The sequence below is a fragment of the Melitaea cinxia genome, chromosome 4 (genome assembly GCF_905220565.1).
Source record: "Melitaea cinxia chromosome 4, ilMelCinx1.1, whole genome shotgun sequence".
NCBI classification, from domain to species: domain Eukaryota; kingdom Metazoa; phylum Arthropoda; class Insecta; order Lepidoptera; family Nymphalidae; genus Melitaea; species Melitaea cinxia.
In genome coordinates, this window is record NC_059397.1 from 16,263,465 (window position 1) to 16,281,086 (window position 17,622).

At 39.1% G+C, this 17,622-nt stretch overlaps 1 protein-coding gene across 1 annotated transcript in view; it reads right to left on the reverse strand.

Annotated features, from left to right (window-relative positions):
* Positions 1-659: 659 nt before the first annotated feature.
* Positions 660-17,622, reverse strand: part of LOC123670434 (SH3 and multiple ankyrin repeat domains protein 3) — a 117,237-nt gene continuing 100,274 nt past the window's right edge. The window contains exons 9-23 of the mRNA XM_045603929.1: positions 17,393-17,580; positions 16,442-16,563; positions 15,353-15,453; positions 14,088-14,292; positions 12,732-12,834; positions 12,133-12,243; positions 11,441-11,533; positions 10,888-10,983; positions 9,612-9,738; positions 8,528-8,648; positions 8,011-8,119; positions 6,876-7,033; positions 5,690-5,797; positions 4,999-5,138; positions 660-2,083 (exon numbers count right to left, since the gene is read on the reverse strand). Of these exons, the coding sequence (XP_045459885.1) occupies positions 1,558-2,083; positions 4,999-5,138; positions 5,690-5,797; positions 6,876-7,033; positions 8,011-8,119; positions 8,528-8,648; positions 9,612-9,738; positions 10,888-10,983; positions 11,441-11,533; positions 12,133-12,243; positions 12,732-12,834; positions 14,088-14,292; positions 15,353-15,453; positions 16,442-16,563; positions 17,393-17,580 (2,308 nt within the window). The 3' untranslated portion in view covers positions 660-1,557. The remainder of the gene's footprint in view (positions 2,084-4,998; positions 5,139-5,689; positions 5,798-6,875; positions 7,034-8,010; positions 8,120-8,527; positions 8,649-9,611; positions 9,739-10,887; positions 10,984-11,440; positions 11,534-12,132; positions 12,244-12,731; positions 12,835-14,087; positions 14,293-15,352; positions 15,454-16,441; positions 16,564-17,392; positions 17,581-17,622) is intronic.

A 17,622-nucleotide genomic window follows, 5' to 3' on the forward strand; every position in this document is an offset into this window, starting at 1 on the left:
GCAAGTAATTCAGGCCTGTAGCGTTTGAACTTTATTACTTTGTAAATAGATGTTATAATAAAATAGCGTTATTTTAGGCTTCTTCTGTCGGCCGTTTACTTTAAGCTAAGAAAGCAAAGCTGCGTGAGACTTAAATTTTTATTTTAGACCGATTAATTCCGGTATACGATAACGATTTTAATTTCAAGCTAGAATTTTTTGTATTATATATATACAAAAGTTCTATATTTCGATAATTAATGTTAAAAGTTTTTATAATAACTGTATAAGAGACGAAATTTCGAGACTTTGTTTACAATAGTTTAATTTTAACAATGCGCATTCGACAGTTTTATAAATTTTCAAAATGAAAATTAATTCAACATGTCATAAGCGAAAGATCATTGTTTATGCGAAAATTACGCAGCGTGCTTTCTAACCTATACAAGATGCAAATAATTGGAGTAGAAAATTTTTAATATTGGTGTTATATATATTCGTAATTGATTCTATGATGTACCACAATTTCAACAAAAATCGTTTGTAAGTTTATGCTATTAACTGCAAAAGCAGTGTCGCCACTAGCTCAGATTAACAATACGATGGTATCACTTATGAGTTTGTATTACAAAAATGTAACTAATGTTACATATTTTAATTACATTTTAAAAGCAGTGAACTGCATAATTTTTTGATAATATTCTATTTGTGATGTATGGGATATTTTATTAGCTAAAGGAGTAAGGTAAGAACTGTTTTTAAATGAAACCGTGGTACATCGAGAAACCTAATATAAAAATTTATATTATAATGGAACGGATGACGCACTAAAATCAATAATTATCGACGAGAATTAGTCTCGGCGAGAACACGTTCAAGTCGAACCGACAAGACCTTCCGTCGAGAGAGCGGGCCGCGCGATACATTTTCATGGACGAATGAAATAAATGAATTTTCTTTTGAAACAAGAATAAAATTTAATAATAATAAACATCACCTATAAATATTGCGCTCATATAATATTCTCATATATCGTTTTCGTTGGCCGGATATATCTTCGTATATACAAACTCCCCGGCCGCCCTCTCGACGCTCGAAGGGGTTTCCGTGACGTATTTACAAATTTATATATAAATATTACAAAATCATAGACACGATGGCACTCGGTCGCGGCGGGGGCGCGTCGGGGGGGATTTAAATACGAGCTAAGACAGCGAAGACTCAAGACTACTGACGGCGGTGACGCGCCGACGATAATATTCATTCGTTCATTTAGATCAGTGATTCTTATCCTCTGAATGACAAGGGACCATTTGTCAAAATGTATGTTTTGCCACGAACTACGGTTTTGGGAATAAATATGGAGTACTTAGTTATTCTCAATCAGTAGTAGTCGCAGTACTCAGTTATGACTTAGCGAGACTCACTCGCTCCGCTTTCGCGGAGCACTTCGGGCGCTTCCGAGACCCACCGGGGCCGCGGCGCGCCGGTTAAGGAGCACCGATTAGACGAACGGGCGACGTCACGTAGAACGGAGAAGACGCGAAGGAGATCGTAGACATAATCTTTGGTGTGGGGCTAGTGCAGCTTGGGCAGCGCGGCGACGACGCGCACGCGGTCGCTGAACTGCGGCGGCGGCGCCAGCACGGGCGGCGCGGCGCGCGGCTCGCCGGCCGGCTCCTCGGGCGGCGGCGGCAGCTGCGCCAGCGACACGGCGGCGCGGGGCGCGCGCGCGGGGTCCACGCCCAGCCGCTCGGCCGCCGAGCGCCCGCGCCCGCGCGCCAGCGCCGCCGCGCGCCGCCGCGTCAGCGAGTTGTGGCGCGCCAGCGGCGCCAGGCTCTCGCTGGAGCTGTGCACGGGCTCGGTGCTGATGACGTCGTTGGACGACTTCACCGTCACGGAGCTGCAGAACGAGACCCTGTCGCGGCGGGGCTTCGCGGTCGCCTCCTGGTCGGAGGACACGCCGGAGGACGAGTTGTCGCCGTCGTCCCGCTCCGCCAGTTCGTCGCCGCACGAGCGCGACGATTTCAGCCGCGTCCGGATCTTCTGGATCTCGTCCACGGAGAACGAGTGCTGCATCGAACCCGAGCCCGAGCTGCTGCCGCTAAACATTAAAGTTTACAAATATTTAACGTACTTTAATAATAAGTCCTACGGTTACAGAGCATCTCACGTATTTCACCCATGACAGGCGAGTAAATACATATAATAATAAAATAATAAAATACGAAGTAAAGTTAAACTATATTAATGTATTATTATTTTATATCACTTATTATTATTAATCTGTTTTAATGTAAAACAAAAACAAACATTTCAAATTTTAATATTAATTAAATGAAAAAAGAAAAAATGGTAGTTAAAAATGTTGGACTGCCGATAAAAGTGAAAGCTTTGAACTTTTAATATTAAAAGTCGGTGACGCGAATGCACGAAATTTCACCCATCCAAAAAGCGTGTAATGCGTACAGTACACGGCCGCTGGACGTGCGCCAGTCATGTCAGTGACGCGAATCCATAAGATTTTCTCCTACCAAAAAGTGCGCAACGCGACTAAATAAGTTTTCACTTCAAAAATTAAAATATTATATTTTTACCAAAAAAAGTTAAATAAGGTTAAGGGGTGTTTTTTTGAGAATTAAACAAGCTTAAATAATAATAAAACAAATATATACTTAATATTAACGAAACGAGCTTAATTGGATAGACAATTTTATGACCTTAATGATTATATGATTTCGATCATGTGGATGGTGGACGCATACAAGGCGTAATTTGTAACACCATTTTTTACAAAATTTGCGCATATTTGTGGCCGTATTCCAGGTATTCAATTGTCTTTGATTTATCCGCCTAGACAAGTGAGTTTTACATAACCCCAAAGAAAATAATCCAATGAGGTTAAATCACACGATCTCGGTGGTCAATCAAATGGACCATTGCCGAAATTATTCCTTCATCAAAAGTTTCTTTGAGTAAATTGATTGTAACGCGCGCTGTGTGGCATACGGCTCCGTCCTGTTGGAACAACATGTCAGCAAGATTAATGCCAGCTAATTAAGGTACGAAAATATTTCTAATCATGTCCCTATACCGTTCACCATTAACAATAACAATCTGGCCATCATCGTTTTTGAAGACAAATGGACCAATGACACCCCCAGTCCATAAAGCGCACCAAGCAGTAATTTTCTGTGGATGTAATGATATTTCGACAAAAGCTTGTGGATTATCCTCACTCCAAATGTGAAAATTCTTCTTATTTATGTATCAATTCAACCAAAGAGTGGGCTTCATCGGAGAACAAAATTGTGAATGGAAATTTAATATCAATATCAATTTGTGCTTCAGCCAATTCGCCGAATTGGCGGCGTTTGTTGTTTAGCTTTGATTCCTGCACAATTTGAATCTTGAAAGCTTTTAAGCCAAGATCCTTTCGTAAAATCTTCCATAAATTGGTAGAACATAACCCCAGTTGCTCAGAACGGCGATGAATTGATTGATTTGGATCTTCTTCAATGCTTTCCTGTACAGCGGCTACAGCTTCTTTAATGCGTACTGTTTGGCAGCTTACGGGCTGCACATTAACATTAAGAGTAAAGGTGGCAACCGAAAACGGTCCATTCTTATTCGAATTAGCCACTCTGAAGGACGATTATGTACGCCAAAATGGACGAAGTGCAAATAAGTTTGACAACCGATATTATTATTTTCATAAAAAAATTCAACAGTGTGCAAGCCTTGCTCAGGTGTAAGTCTATCCATAACGAGATGTCAAATAAACTAAACAATCTTGGGTATGCTGGAAGATATCTCTTATAGGGATTAGCACACCCCATTATACGTGAGTCTCCATGACAAATATATTATGTATATAGTTCTGTACATATAATAAATTGTTAAATAAATAAACAAAAAGAAACTATGAGTTGTTTGAATCTCTAAAAAAACACCCATTATATCACAGTCACAGCTTAGAAAAAACTAGAGAAAGGTTGATTTTTATTACCAATACAGCTTTGTTTTATTTTGTAACAAAACAAAAAGACGTTTCATTAAACATTACAAGCATGGCTAATTTAGTTTCCTTATACTTTTTTAAAGATATAGTTAAATTCATCAAAATGCGATATATAATAGTCGATAAGCTATATTAATTTGACAAAACACAAAATGTAACTGTAAACAAGGATGTATGTACATGATATTATTATATTGCTGCAGGAACATAAATGATGGACATATAATATGAAATCCCCCAGTAACCTAGCCAATGACAATTTACATGGTTCGACACAAGATCTTCCCGATGACAAGGACAAAGCTGCGTATCAAAACACAAACTATACCTTAAAAATGCAATCTCTACAAGCTAAAGCGATTCCATTAAATCGCTCCTTCATATTCATATATGGTTGTACAAAGTATCCTGAAATCGTATTAAAAGAAAATTCCAAATTAAAAATGACACTAAATTATTGATACTCTTAATACTACATTTATTAAATATTTTTACATGAAGTGTATTTGTGCGCTATTTTGTTTGTTTCTGCAGAAAAAAGTTCTGCACTGAAGTAAAATGACTGATTTTTATTACACATACTCTGTTAGGCGGAGCAACTTTTATAGCGAAGTTTTTAAAAGAGTTTATAGTTTGTCTAAGTAAGGTTTAAGGAAGTTTATATTTAACTTCCTATTTTTAATTAATTGGGTTCGAGATTCGAAACCTTTGATAGATGAAACCAGAGCCTTATTTTGATCTAGCAATGCTTTCAATTCAGATTATATTATATCTAGAAATTTTAAGATAACTCAGGTTGGATATTTTTAAAGCTCTGCGATAAATAGTTCTTAAACGGGATATATCAGTGTATATATTTCATGCAGTATCTAAGTGCAGATATTCCAAAATATAGTCTACGTTATTGGTATGTGTAAATGGGTGTTAAAGTCATTGATTGAATTTTTGGGCGTATGTGCTCGTACGCTTCAGTCGCATGTGTTGTGTGTGTTTATTACCTGGTGTTGCTGTTGCCACTGGTCTCGCCGGGCGGGTCTCCAGCGCGTTTGGGGGCGTCGTCGTCGGACTCTGACATGCTGTAGTCTGGCTCCGGTATAGGAGGTGCGGGTGTTGAACTCTGTGCGATGATTAGAACTACCTTAATAACACTACTTAAAATATTTGTATTTTACGTTCATGACGTACACTCATGTCTTCTATATCAAATTAAAACTAATTTTTTAACAATAGTGATATATATACGGGTGCTTGTGTAAAAAAAAAATGATCGCAAATAAGTTGCTATTAATAAAGACAGGCATAATGATTGTGACGCCGCGTTGGCGCAACGGTCACAGCCATGGATTGTACCCGTTGTGCTGGCGGTTGCGGGTTCGATCCCCGCACATAACAAACATTTGTGGCCATACAGGTGTTTGCCGTGGTCTGGGTGTTTGTGCAGTCCTTGTGGGTCTCCCCAACGTGCCTCGGAGAGCACGTTAAGCCGTCGGTCCCGGTTGTTATCATATACACCTGATAGCGATCGTTACTTATAGTAGGGAATATATCCGCCAACCCGCATTGGAGCGGCGCGGTGGATTAAGCTCTGATCCTTCTCCTACACGGGGAAAGAGGGCTATGCCCAACAGTGGGCTATTACAGGCTGAAGCGTATAATGATAGTATTCCAATAGTTGTACAGTCGGAGCACCTGTCGGGTGAAGGGCTTGTGCAGGTTGATGGGCTGCGCGTACTGGTGCGCGGCGTCGTCCGCGGACGCGGCGCGCGCGCGCCCCGCCCACTGCCGCGGCGCGCGCACCTGGGCATACGGTACTGCTTCATGTGGCCGCTACATACTCATACTTTTTTCTGGCGATTTAGTAGACTGAATGTATATTCACTTAAGTGCATAATTAAGTTACCTAGGCATTTACATTTAGATATTGAAAGATTTGGTAATTTTAACTCTCGGTCTGCCTCTGTGTATTTAATTTCATTCTGACCTATAATAAAATATTGCTGAGCGAGGATTTTTTAATCCAGTAATTTTTTTCAAAATGTCCTCTAATATAACTTTTAATTGCTGTGGATGGTGTACTATCTATATCTTAAAAAAAAAAAAAAATGTTTCCGAAAGGCATTTTACTGTTGGAAATTTATTCCATTTTTTTTTGCTCATAATGACAAACAAAGTACATTATAATATATACATAACATAAATAGATAGAATAAATAATAGAAGCTTGCTCAAAATATGGAGCAACCCAACTGGAGTAGTACCTCGACCTTACAGAAGATCACAGCTAAATAGTACTGTTTTCAAGCAGTATTGTGTTCCTGTTGGTGAGTAAGGTGACCAAAGCTTTTGGGGGGATTGGGGATTGGGTCGGCAACGCGCTTGCGATGCTTTTGGTGTTGCAGGTGTCTATAAGCTACAGTAATCGTTTACCATCAGGTGAGCCGTATGCTTGTATGCCGAACTAGTGACATAAAAAAAAATTGCTGTGTATAGTGTATTATCTTTAAAAAAAAAACAATATTTCCAAAAGGCACTTTACTGTTGGAAATTTATTCTATTTGTTTTACTTATGATGAATAAAGCACATTATAATATATACATAGCGTAATCAGACAGAAAAAATAATAGAGAGTATCTCTGAATAAATAATAAATAAATAAAACAGTTTTTATTTTGCTCAAATTATGTAGTTTACATTATCAAGAAGCCCCGCGACCCGTGCTAGCTTAAAAAAGCTGTGTGGTCACAGTGATCTATGAATTATTATTACTGTACAGCTATACAAAAGTTAACTATTGGTTTAGTATGTCCCAGCACATGTATTTTACGATCACATTCTGAAATATTTGTTATTATGAATTAGCAAGCGTGTAGTTACGGCTTGGTCGGGCGCGGCGCGGTAGGCGACGGCGGCGAGCGCGCGCGGCGAGGCGTACAGCTTGGCGGGCGCGGCGGGGCGGAAGGACGACGCGGGCGCGCCCGGCGGCGGCGGCGGCGCACTGGCCGGCGGCGGGCCGCGCGCGCCCGGCGCCCGGCCTGCGGACGGCGGGCGTTACGTACGTCACGGGGGGGGGGGACGCTCAGGTTATATGGTTAAAAAGTTCGTTTCATTTCATTGAGGTAAGGCACAGCAGGACATATCCTGTTAAAATCTGGAGCAGCCGACTGGGGTTGTACCTCGACCTTATAGATTTATAGATCACAGCTAAATAATACTGCTTTCGAGCAGTGTTGTATTCCTTTAGTGAGTAAGGTGAAAAGAAATCCTGGGGGAGATAAGAGGTTGTTGGCAATGCGATTGTGGTCGGTGTTGCAAGCGTCGGTAAACTGCAGTAATCACTTTCCATTAGTTGAGCCATATGTTTGTAGTCCTATTTGTATAAAACAGTGGTTTTTGGTTAATCTTTGAGTGACGTCATTTGACAGAATATCCGTTTTGCCACGGACCACCAAAAAAAGTTTGGCGTTAAAAATCTGGAATATCTACTTATTGTTATTTATTTAGAATCATTCACTCACTCTGCAGCCTACTTTTTCGAATCACTTCGGATGTTTCAGGAGCTACAGACTACCAAGAAACCACTATTTAAGGGATTATAATTTTACTTGATTACATTTGAACGATGAATTCTAGCATTTGTAAAAATCTCGAGATAAAGTTAAGTGTGAGGCTTAATCGTGTCAGTAGATTTTGAGATCAGTATTTGGAAAAAATATGAATTTTTTTTTGCATTTCATAACCACATTTCTTGTTGGCGTTTTTGATAATATTCATTGATTGATTCAACAACGCTGCTCTAGTATGTGATAATTGTTCACTGACAAGATTGCTGCAAGGAATGTATGATAACAACGTTGTAGCGGAACCAAGAGGTATTGTGGCGTGACATAAAGACATACATTCTAATACTACTACCCCGAGCAGGAATCGAGTCTCGTGATTTCAAAATAAAACACGCTCTACATGAGAACGGTTCCTGTATAACATACAACACGTCAGTCGCGGGTCTCACCGTGCACGTCCTCGCTGGAGCGCGTGCGCGGCGGGTGCGCCGCCAGCTCGGCCGCCAGGTCCGGCGTGGAGTGGAACTCGCGCCGCAGCGACCCCGACTTGCTCCACACCTGGAACCGCACACGCGCGCCCATAACTACTTTACTCTTTCAAACTACACACTTACACACTTACACACACACACACACACACACACACAGACACAGACATGTCATGTATAGTACTAATTCAAATCATGTGTTCACACTGTTATCTGTGATGCTTAATCCAAAGTATCACCAACTGGGAACATATATTTTTTTCTTTCAGAGCATAACATAAAAACAATGTTTTATGACTGTCCTGCTCTAATCATAAGGACTATGTATTAATTGATACGACATTTAAAATATTTAAAATGAAACCCAACAAAAACAATATTTAACAATAGCGATAAAAGACAATCCGGTTTAAAATGTGATTCTATATAATATGTAAAACTTCTATGAACGTGAAGAGCGTGTTGAGTCCAAGCTCACCTTCCCCTTGCCCCGCTTCATGTCCGCGACGGAGGCGTAGACGCGCTGTCGCGGCGAGGCGGGCGGCGAGCCCGCGCTGCCCTGGAACGCCGAGCGGGTCATCATGGCGCTGTTGTTGTTGCTGGAAATTCAATTCAAACATTTTTTTTTAAATGAATTTGTGCAAAAAGCATGCAATTAATTTTGCGTTTCAAAGTTCTAATTATTATCAACGTTAATGTCGAACTAACAGTTAATGAACTAAGAAGAGCTAAGGAGTTAAAGTTAGTCACATTTGCTTCAATGGTAGTAGCGCACAGTTATGCCAGAAAGGCACTGTGTTCAAGGAAAGGTATAGCAAGGAAAAGTAGGTTTCTCCAACTAAGAGTCAAAGAAGAAAGACAGAATTAATGTGGGAAGGGAATTAAATCTGCCTAATGGCAGCGCGTTGGCGTAACAGTTACAGCCATGGATTGAGCCTGTTGCGCTGACGGTTGCGGGCTCGATCCCCGCACATGACAAACATTTGTATTGGCCATACAGATGTTTCCGTGGTCTGGGCGTTTGTGTAATCCTTGTTAATCTTCCCACCGTGCCTCGGAAAGCACGTTAAGTCGTCGATCCCGGTTGTTATTATGTACACCTGATAGCGATCGTTACTAACGAGGGAATATATCCGCTAACCCTTATTGGAGAAGCGTGGTGGATTAAGCTCTGATCCTTCTCCTACATGGGGAAAGAGGTCTATGCCCATTAGTGGAATATTACAGGCTGAAGCGAATGGCAACGCAAAGCTGTGACAGAGAGGTGTTGTGAGTAAAGAAGACAGTTTTCTCAGTTAAGAGTTAAAGAGCAAAGAGAGAGAAAGAAATCAAATCTTCCCAGTGGCAGCACTCAGTTATGGTAGAAAGGCGCTGTAAGTGAGTAAGGCAGGTATCTCAGGGAATTCATATCTGTCGCAATGGCAGCACTGAGCTGAGAGTAAGTAGTAGTATCTTTAGTCTATCTCAAAATATACGACAATTGCCCTAAGCAAGGTACAGCGGTGACAGAGAGGATCTGCACATGGCAGACGACACGGCAGTAGACAGTAAGGCTGCCTCACGCGTTGTCGGCGCCGGCCTGCCGCTGGAACAGCTCCTCCAGCTCGGCGGCGGTGATGCGGCCGGACGCGGGCCGCGCGCGGATGGACGCCGTGCGCGGCGCCGGCGGCGTGCCCGACGGCGTGCCCGCTGCGACACGTCAAGCGATGCATTATAGCGGTCAGTGCGGGGGACTGTGTGTGTATACTTTTACTGAGGTAGGGCACAGCAGGAATTTCCTGCTCAAAATATGGAGCAGCCCGACTGGGGTAGTACCTCGACCTTACAGAAGATCACAGCTAAATAATACTGTTTTCAAGCAGTATTGTGTTCCTGTTGGTGAGTAAGGTGACCAGAGCTCCTGGGGGGATTGGGTCGGCAACGCGCTTGCGATGCTTCTGGTGATGCAGGCGTCTATAAGCTACGGTAATCGCTTACCATCGGGTGAGCCGTACGCTTGTTTGCCGACCTAGTGACATAAAAAAAAATGTTATGTCACACTTGTAAATGAAAAGCTTTGTTAATGTGTGCCGTGTCAGAGGGTACTTTTAAATATATCATTGTCATTAGAAGACTATTGTTGATAAATAGGTCAAACTTTTGTTTGTTACTTCACAATCCAAATTTGCTCTATTTATCAATAATCAATGATTGTCTCTACTTATATTTTAAAAAAAAAATAGGTTGTTCGAATCCTAACTACGTTTCTTTAAATGGGGGGTTCTGTATATATTATAAAGATATAGATCACGTTCCGCGTGAAAAAACAATCCTACCCGATCAGGTCGAACAACCTGTATATAGCTACTTTCGAACGCCATCTTTTGGGTTTGCGAAGTGTCTGACACAGCGCCCTCTATGTTTTTACTTCTATGTTTCGTGTGTCACTGTTGAACACGTTCTATCATTCCGTCTCCAGTAAAATATATATTTCGAAATAAGGGAATTGTACAGATATTGCTAAGAAAAACTGAATAAAACTAAATATTCTGCAAAAACTATATAATGAAAAAACTGTTAAAAACCTTAAATGAATGTGTAATTTACTTATAATTGTGACTACACTATGATGGCTCGAAGCGAAATTAATTTTTTAAATTAGTTTTAATTTGAATGTTCGTGTCCCTGAGTTGAGAGATCACTTGTAATTACTATATACGTATTCAATTTTTGACTCCTACATACAAGTTTTTTGATAATTTAAATGAAATAACGTAAGAAAAACGAAAGTAAATTAAAATTATATATAATAAAAACATAAAAAAAATACAATAAATTTCTACTAACGTGCATACTCACTGTTGCTCCCGCCGTGCAACTGTACCGACTCCGCAGAGGAAGATTTGCCGGCGACACTTAAAGGTTCACAGCTTTCTTCTTTTTCACCACCATTTTCTAGTAACACGTCAAGAACATGTTAAAAATTTGATAATTGTTATATAAGTGGATTTGTAACAAAAATCTAAGGAGTATATTAGTGTTAACTGGATTTTTATTAAATATTTTTAATTAAAAATGTTAATATAAACAACACTTTAACAAAAATAAAATTTCAAAATTTGGTTGATATGAAAACTGCTATTATCAGATATTTAACTGAAAAAGCAATTGATTTTTATTGATCTGGCATTGAAAATTTGGACATATGATGGCAAAAGGTTGTTGCCAACGGGGGGTAATTAATCTATACTATAGCTAAAAATATTTTTTAATCAGATTTTTGTTGCAATTGTTAAAAGTAATTATGACGGAAATCTGTATGATTATTTTTAAAACAAAAGAATTTTATTAAAATAGACAGATAAAAAAAAAAAACAAAGGAAAAGGTTAAATAAAAATAGTTCCAACTAACCAAGTCCAGCAACCATAGACTTGGCTCTCGCTCGGCCCACACTGAGCGTGGTGCGCGGGTCGCGGCGGGGGGGCGCGGGCGCGGGGCTGCGGCCTGTGCATTGGTTAGCGACTCGATTAGGCTAACTAACTAACTAGTGAGTCGACTCGAGTAGACTTACAAAATGTATGAGTCGGCTCGTGTAGAGTAACAAAATATGTGATTCGACTCAAGTAGACTAACAAACTATTGAGTCGGCTCGAGTAGAGTAAAAAGCTAGTGAGTCAGCTCGAGTCGACTATAGTACGAGTACGGTCGACGTACGAGTACAAAATTGTTAAAGGAGTAGTGAGTAAACTCAAGTCCGATCTTACTTAAGTGAGTCTTCAGTTGCCTTCAATACAGTATTGCTAAATGAGGCAAGAGTCGATTTGAGAATAGTTTTGTCAATGAGTCATCAGTTAAATCGAGTAACTCAAATCGAATTGTCTAGAGTTTTAAGACTGCTTTAGTTAAGCCTATTCGCATAATTATAAGGTGTCATCTTATTTTAATGTGAGGTAATTTTTTTTCTATTTTTTTTTAATTTTCTCATTCAAATCAATATGAAAAATATCATAATTTTCTGATAAAATATTGCATTTACTAATGTGTGTCTTTATTTAAAAAGTAGAAATATTTAATCTCAATGAAGTACGAGTAAAATAACATACCACCCGCCGCTTTTCTAGGTAGGGTGGCGGCATATGGTCTTCCAGAACTTGACAGTTGATTTTGTGACTTACTCGTGGGCACTGTACACGTATTGTTTTCATTGTTGACCGCTGAATATAAGAAATGAAAACATTTAATAAACGTTGTCAATCCAGTGCCTTTGCATAAGCGAATTGTAAATGAAAATTTGAAAAGATTTTTTTTTTAAATCAAGCTTCTAGACTGATGTAATGTAAATAGTAACACAGTGTGTGAAAATACAGTTAGCGTGTGTGAGCGTACATTCGTGTAATACTCATAGCGGCACGTGTTGCGACACAGTGCGGGTAATGTGTGAGAGCGACACGATTGTATAATGACAAAGTTTGTCGAAGTGCTAACCATGTATGAGTGAGACTATGGCCATAGGGATAAGTGCACCCAAGACACTGTTGCGCTTGACCACGTATTAATCCGGTACCGAAACACGTGTTGCAGATATGGCGTGCGCTCGTTTGTGCGCGTGTGTGTGCGCACGTGTGCGCGAATGTGTGCGCACGTGTTCATGTGTGTATGTGTATGCACTTGTGTGTGCGCACGTGTTTGTGAGTGTGCTCACCGTGCGCTAGTGATACGACAGTCATAGAGACGAGTGCTCCGGAACCGCGGATGAGTTCCACAACGTGTTCGTGGGATGCCGCGGACACGTCCTCGCCGTTGATCTGAGGAAAGAGTAATGATTTATGTTATTGAAGGTCTCATAGTCATATTAAGGGTTCAAAATTTCTTCGTTATTGTGACGTTATTTTTTACAATTTATTTTCAGAAACGAAATAAATTAGAATTTGGAATTTCTATTAAAACTCCCAGATTAAATCGAAATAGATAATCGAACCCACAACCTGCGGAGCAGAAACCAAGGCGACTACAAGCTTAATAATTTATTAATTTTGAAAGTGATGATATCTCGTTCGTTACTTGCACTCACATAACTACTTATGCAACAATTAAAAGCCAATGAATGTGTTGTTAATGTCAATAGTAATTACGGGTATTATTTCCTTCGTAAGAGGAATGTTTACTCATAATGTGTAAATAACATACGAGTTTCGTTCAAGAAAAATTTGTTATTTCCTATTCGATAAACAAACAAACGCAATATTTGTTACATTATTATGGTTACATTAATTAAAATTTCAAACAAATAAACAACGTGGTTTGCTTGTAGGTAGTTAAGAAAAAAAAAATCATAGATTGGGATGAAAGAAAAAATTTGTAGGTAGGTGTAAGACCGTCCAAGTTTAAATAGATGGCTTCACAAAATAACAGCGTTGTGTACTAAAAGACTCACGCTGTCACGCAAAATAAGCGCATTGAGACGTCGAATTGCGGAAAACAGCCCGTGTTTATCAACATCAACATGACTCATGCTGAGTTTTGTTACAATACTTTGCTTAAATTTCAATTACTTTTACGAATGATATCCAAATTATTATTTTTTCTTTATTCATTATTTAGTTATTTAAATGTAACTGTGTATGTACAAACAAATATAATGCTCGTAGAAGTGTGTCTCTGAACATGCTTCACGTTCAAATGTGCTGTTATAACCCTTATATGTTAGCTTTATCTTCTATCTACCTGTCTTGCCATCTCAGCACCTTTCCTCTAGAACACTCAGACACCTGCTCCTCCTAGTTAGTCCCATTCCTACCTCCGACTCCGACGGTCGCATTTAAAAATCATTTCGAATTCGTTTTTATTAAAAGTCTTTAATATTAATCTTAGTATTTCCAGTTTTGTGAATATTCCTTTTTTTTAAAAAGGCTTAACCAGAGGCTTATAACAGTGTGTAAATGTGAAGCCTGTACGTTTGAACGTCCTTATAAATGAAGTACGTTCCGACACACACCTACATATTTGTGAGTGTGTCTGCACGTGCGTAGAAGTGTGTGTGTTTGTCTGTGGCACTAACCGCTATAAGGAAGTCTCCCTTCCGCAGCCCAGCGCGGTCCGCCACTCCCCCCGCGTCCACGTCGTCCAGGTACTGCAGCGCGGGGCAACGTTCGGAAGGTCGTAACTCCATGAGTGGTGACGAGGCTTTCGCGCCTCGGAGCACGAAGCCGAAGCCCCTTCGAGCTCGGTGGAGCACCACTGTGCGTGTTTCCATGTTGCCATAGCTGAAGAACGTGATATATACATTTTAGTACAGCTGTTATCATATAAATGGGGCTGGCCAAGCTCTAGCATCATAGAGCTTGGCCACTCTAGCATCATAGAGCTTGGCCACTCTAGCATCATAGAGCTTGGCCACTCTAGCATCATAGAGCTTGGCCACTCTAGCATCATAGAGCTTGGCCACTCTAGCATCATAGAGCTTGGCCAGCCCCGTCCAAGCCATTTTTGAAAATTTGAAAATTTTCGCGAGCCGCAATTAAATACGTATTTTTTTTTTGTATTAAAAGGTATACAATTTTATAATATATATAGATATAAGCACTATTATACCTACATTTCGAATTTTGTACATAACCTTTGAAGAACTTTTGAAGAACATATTGATTTAAAATCGAAGGTACTTGTAAACACACGCCTCAAACTATTCTTTGGGATACACATCGATTGAGGACAGATGTAAGACTAAACAATATTGCTCAGTTCGTATTGTCATTGTTTGTAAATTGCTTCAATATACGTTTACGATTAGTATTATTGCATTAGCACAATAATGATTTTTTGTAATCGATCATCAAATATTTTATTATAAAAGAACTAAATGCATTTTAAGCTTTACATATGAAAACTTATAATTCATAGTGAGACATAGAATAAAATTGACAAAATAAAACTCGGGTAGTTAAAAGTGGTTCGTCTTTTGGTTCACAAAGAAACAAATTACTATACACCGTGTTATGTTTTCTATGTCTACGGATTATCATCATTGAAATATATAGAAATTGGTTTATATAATCTATTCATTACAAATTGTCAAGTTGTGAACTTGGACAAAATTACAGCGCGATGATTTTAAATTATTTTATTTCGCATAAACATCTCCTCATACCCATCTTTATCATAACTTATGTTGTTACCAATCAAAAACGATTCACATTTTTAAGAACGGTTCTTATTTTTAATGTTTACTCATAGATTAACCTATAACATGACAGATATAATATGTACGATTAAGTTCGAAATATACAATGTATAGTTAACTATTTAGTTAACCTGTAAACTCACGTTTTCTTTATCCGTGGCGCCGTAGCACTATAAGTTTTGCTAAGTGCCATTTCTCTTCGGCCCGTCACCCTCGAGTGATGAATCGGTCCAGACGACAGAACCTTAAAATGAGAAAAAAATCATGATATATATAAGATTCCTCGTACATTTTTCATAAATACAAATAGGCTTCAAAAGCTCTTTCGAATCGTCATCTTACAAATTAAATTTATATTCGTTTTAAATAGATTTATTATACATATACTTAAGGAGAAGCTACCACCAGTTCGGAATTTAACGAGCTATTAATATGTTTTTTCCCGTGAGGCTAAAAGTATTATGCATTTTTTCCCATTAGGCAGTTGAGTATTAGTATTATATAGTACATATAAAGCCGCGTATTTAATAGTTGGGGGCAAATTTAAAGATATCCTTCTTAATGTATTTCGTGTTGTAAGATATTTAATCCACCACCTTGTATTAGTATGTAACGTTCACATGATAGTCAACAACGCTACCTCTTGAAGGGGCATGATGGTATCATCTGTAAAGTATTGACGGAAACGTTCATGATTGATATCTGGCGTCGTCGGGTGGAGTCGAGTGACGTCGCTAGATATGTCTGGGGATGCGTTTTGCGGATGTGTCTCCTAATGAATAAGGGGCTATTAATATTGATTGCGTAATATATATACTTCAAGATATCACATAATATCTATTGGATATATTTATTTATATTTTCTCCTTTTAAATTGTCTATATAATAACATATATTTCAAATGTAGGCTGATGCGCGACAGTTATACCTGTTTTGATAACGAAATTCAGCATAGAATAATATCACAAAAGATATATCTTTGAATTTACTAACAAGAGTTAAAATTGAGTAATAGCATACGAAATATGTTAAAAAAGTTTAATTGAAATTGGCCATTAAATACATTACGTAAAATAATAATAATAATAATAATTTATTTTTAACTATCAAACTAATTTAGTATCAAAGTGCAATCAGGTACTACGACAAAAACAAAATTTATTTGCTCGTGTTTGTTCTAGTTTTAACTATACCTATCAGCGTATAGAAGCAATATAAAGCAGCGTCCAGACCTGGTGTAGATGCGCGTTCTGCCGCAGCCGCACCTCCTGAACGCAGTGCGCGGGGAACAGCCCGCTCGCGGCCGAGCCTCGCACCGTGCCCTCCAGTAAACCATCATCCGTCGCTCCCGTCACTGTTAGCGGGATATGTGTTTTGTGTTTTATTTTATTTTTTTGTGTTATTTTTTTACTTATGAAGACAATCAATTTAATGGGATTGTACTATAATGATTACTTTATGACAGTATTCATACCAAATATTATTTTACATAACATAATTTCTACTTTGTAAGATATATTGCTTTAGACATGTCTGAAATACTAACGGTATTTTTTTCTTATGTAGGTTGTGACAAAATTAATGTTTTTTTTTTTAATAAATAAGAATAAGAATTAAGAATTAATAGACGCTTCACACTCAACGGATCCCCCAAGTAGGATTTTATCCTGTGTTGGGGGTCCGGAAACACATACAATACACAAACACAACGCCCAGACCACGACTAACATATACATGGTCGATACACATGTCTGTCGTGAGCGGGAATCGAACCCGCGACCGTCAGCGGAACGGTCAGTACTGTGACAACTGCGCCAACGCGTCGTCAACCAAAAACATGTAATATTTATTTATTAGTATTTTCGTGATTGATTCAGTTATATTTGTAAAAATAATGTTTTGCAAGTGTTACATGACTGATCATCAACATCTGTATTTGATGTCTTGTTATTTATATACGAGTACATGTTAGTCAAATATTGCATTCGTTAGTCAGTGCAAATGGTCCTACCAAAACAGACTTACACAGCAGACATTAAAAACCAACAATTGAATATTGTATTGCATTAAATTTTTTCCTATCTTCTTCAAACTAATCGAGTTTGTCACTTCTATCCAAAATTGAATTGAAATTAAGTGTTTCTAATTTTTTCAATTCGATCTCATAATTATAGTATTATTACCTTCAATAATATCCCCCTGGTTGAGTCGCAGATGTCCAGGCGCGGCAGGCTCGCAGGACTGCAGGCATACGACAGTCGTCGGCGGCTGCAGCGACACCGTAGTGTCCGACGTGCTCGTGCCCACGCCGCTCGAGTCCGATATGATGTCGCTCGTGTCACCCGCGCTCTTATCTGCGACACTCGACACTCTTACTCACCTCGTTCGCTTCCACTCGCCTTGTCTCGTCTCT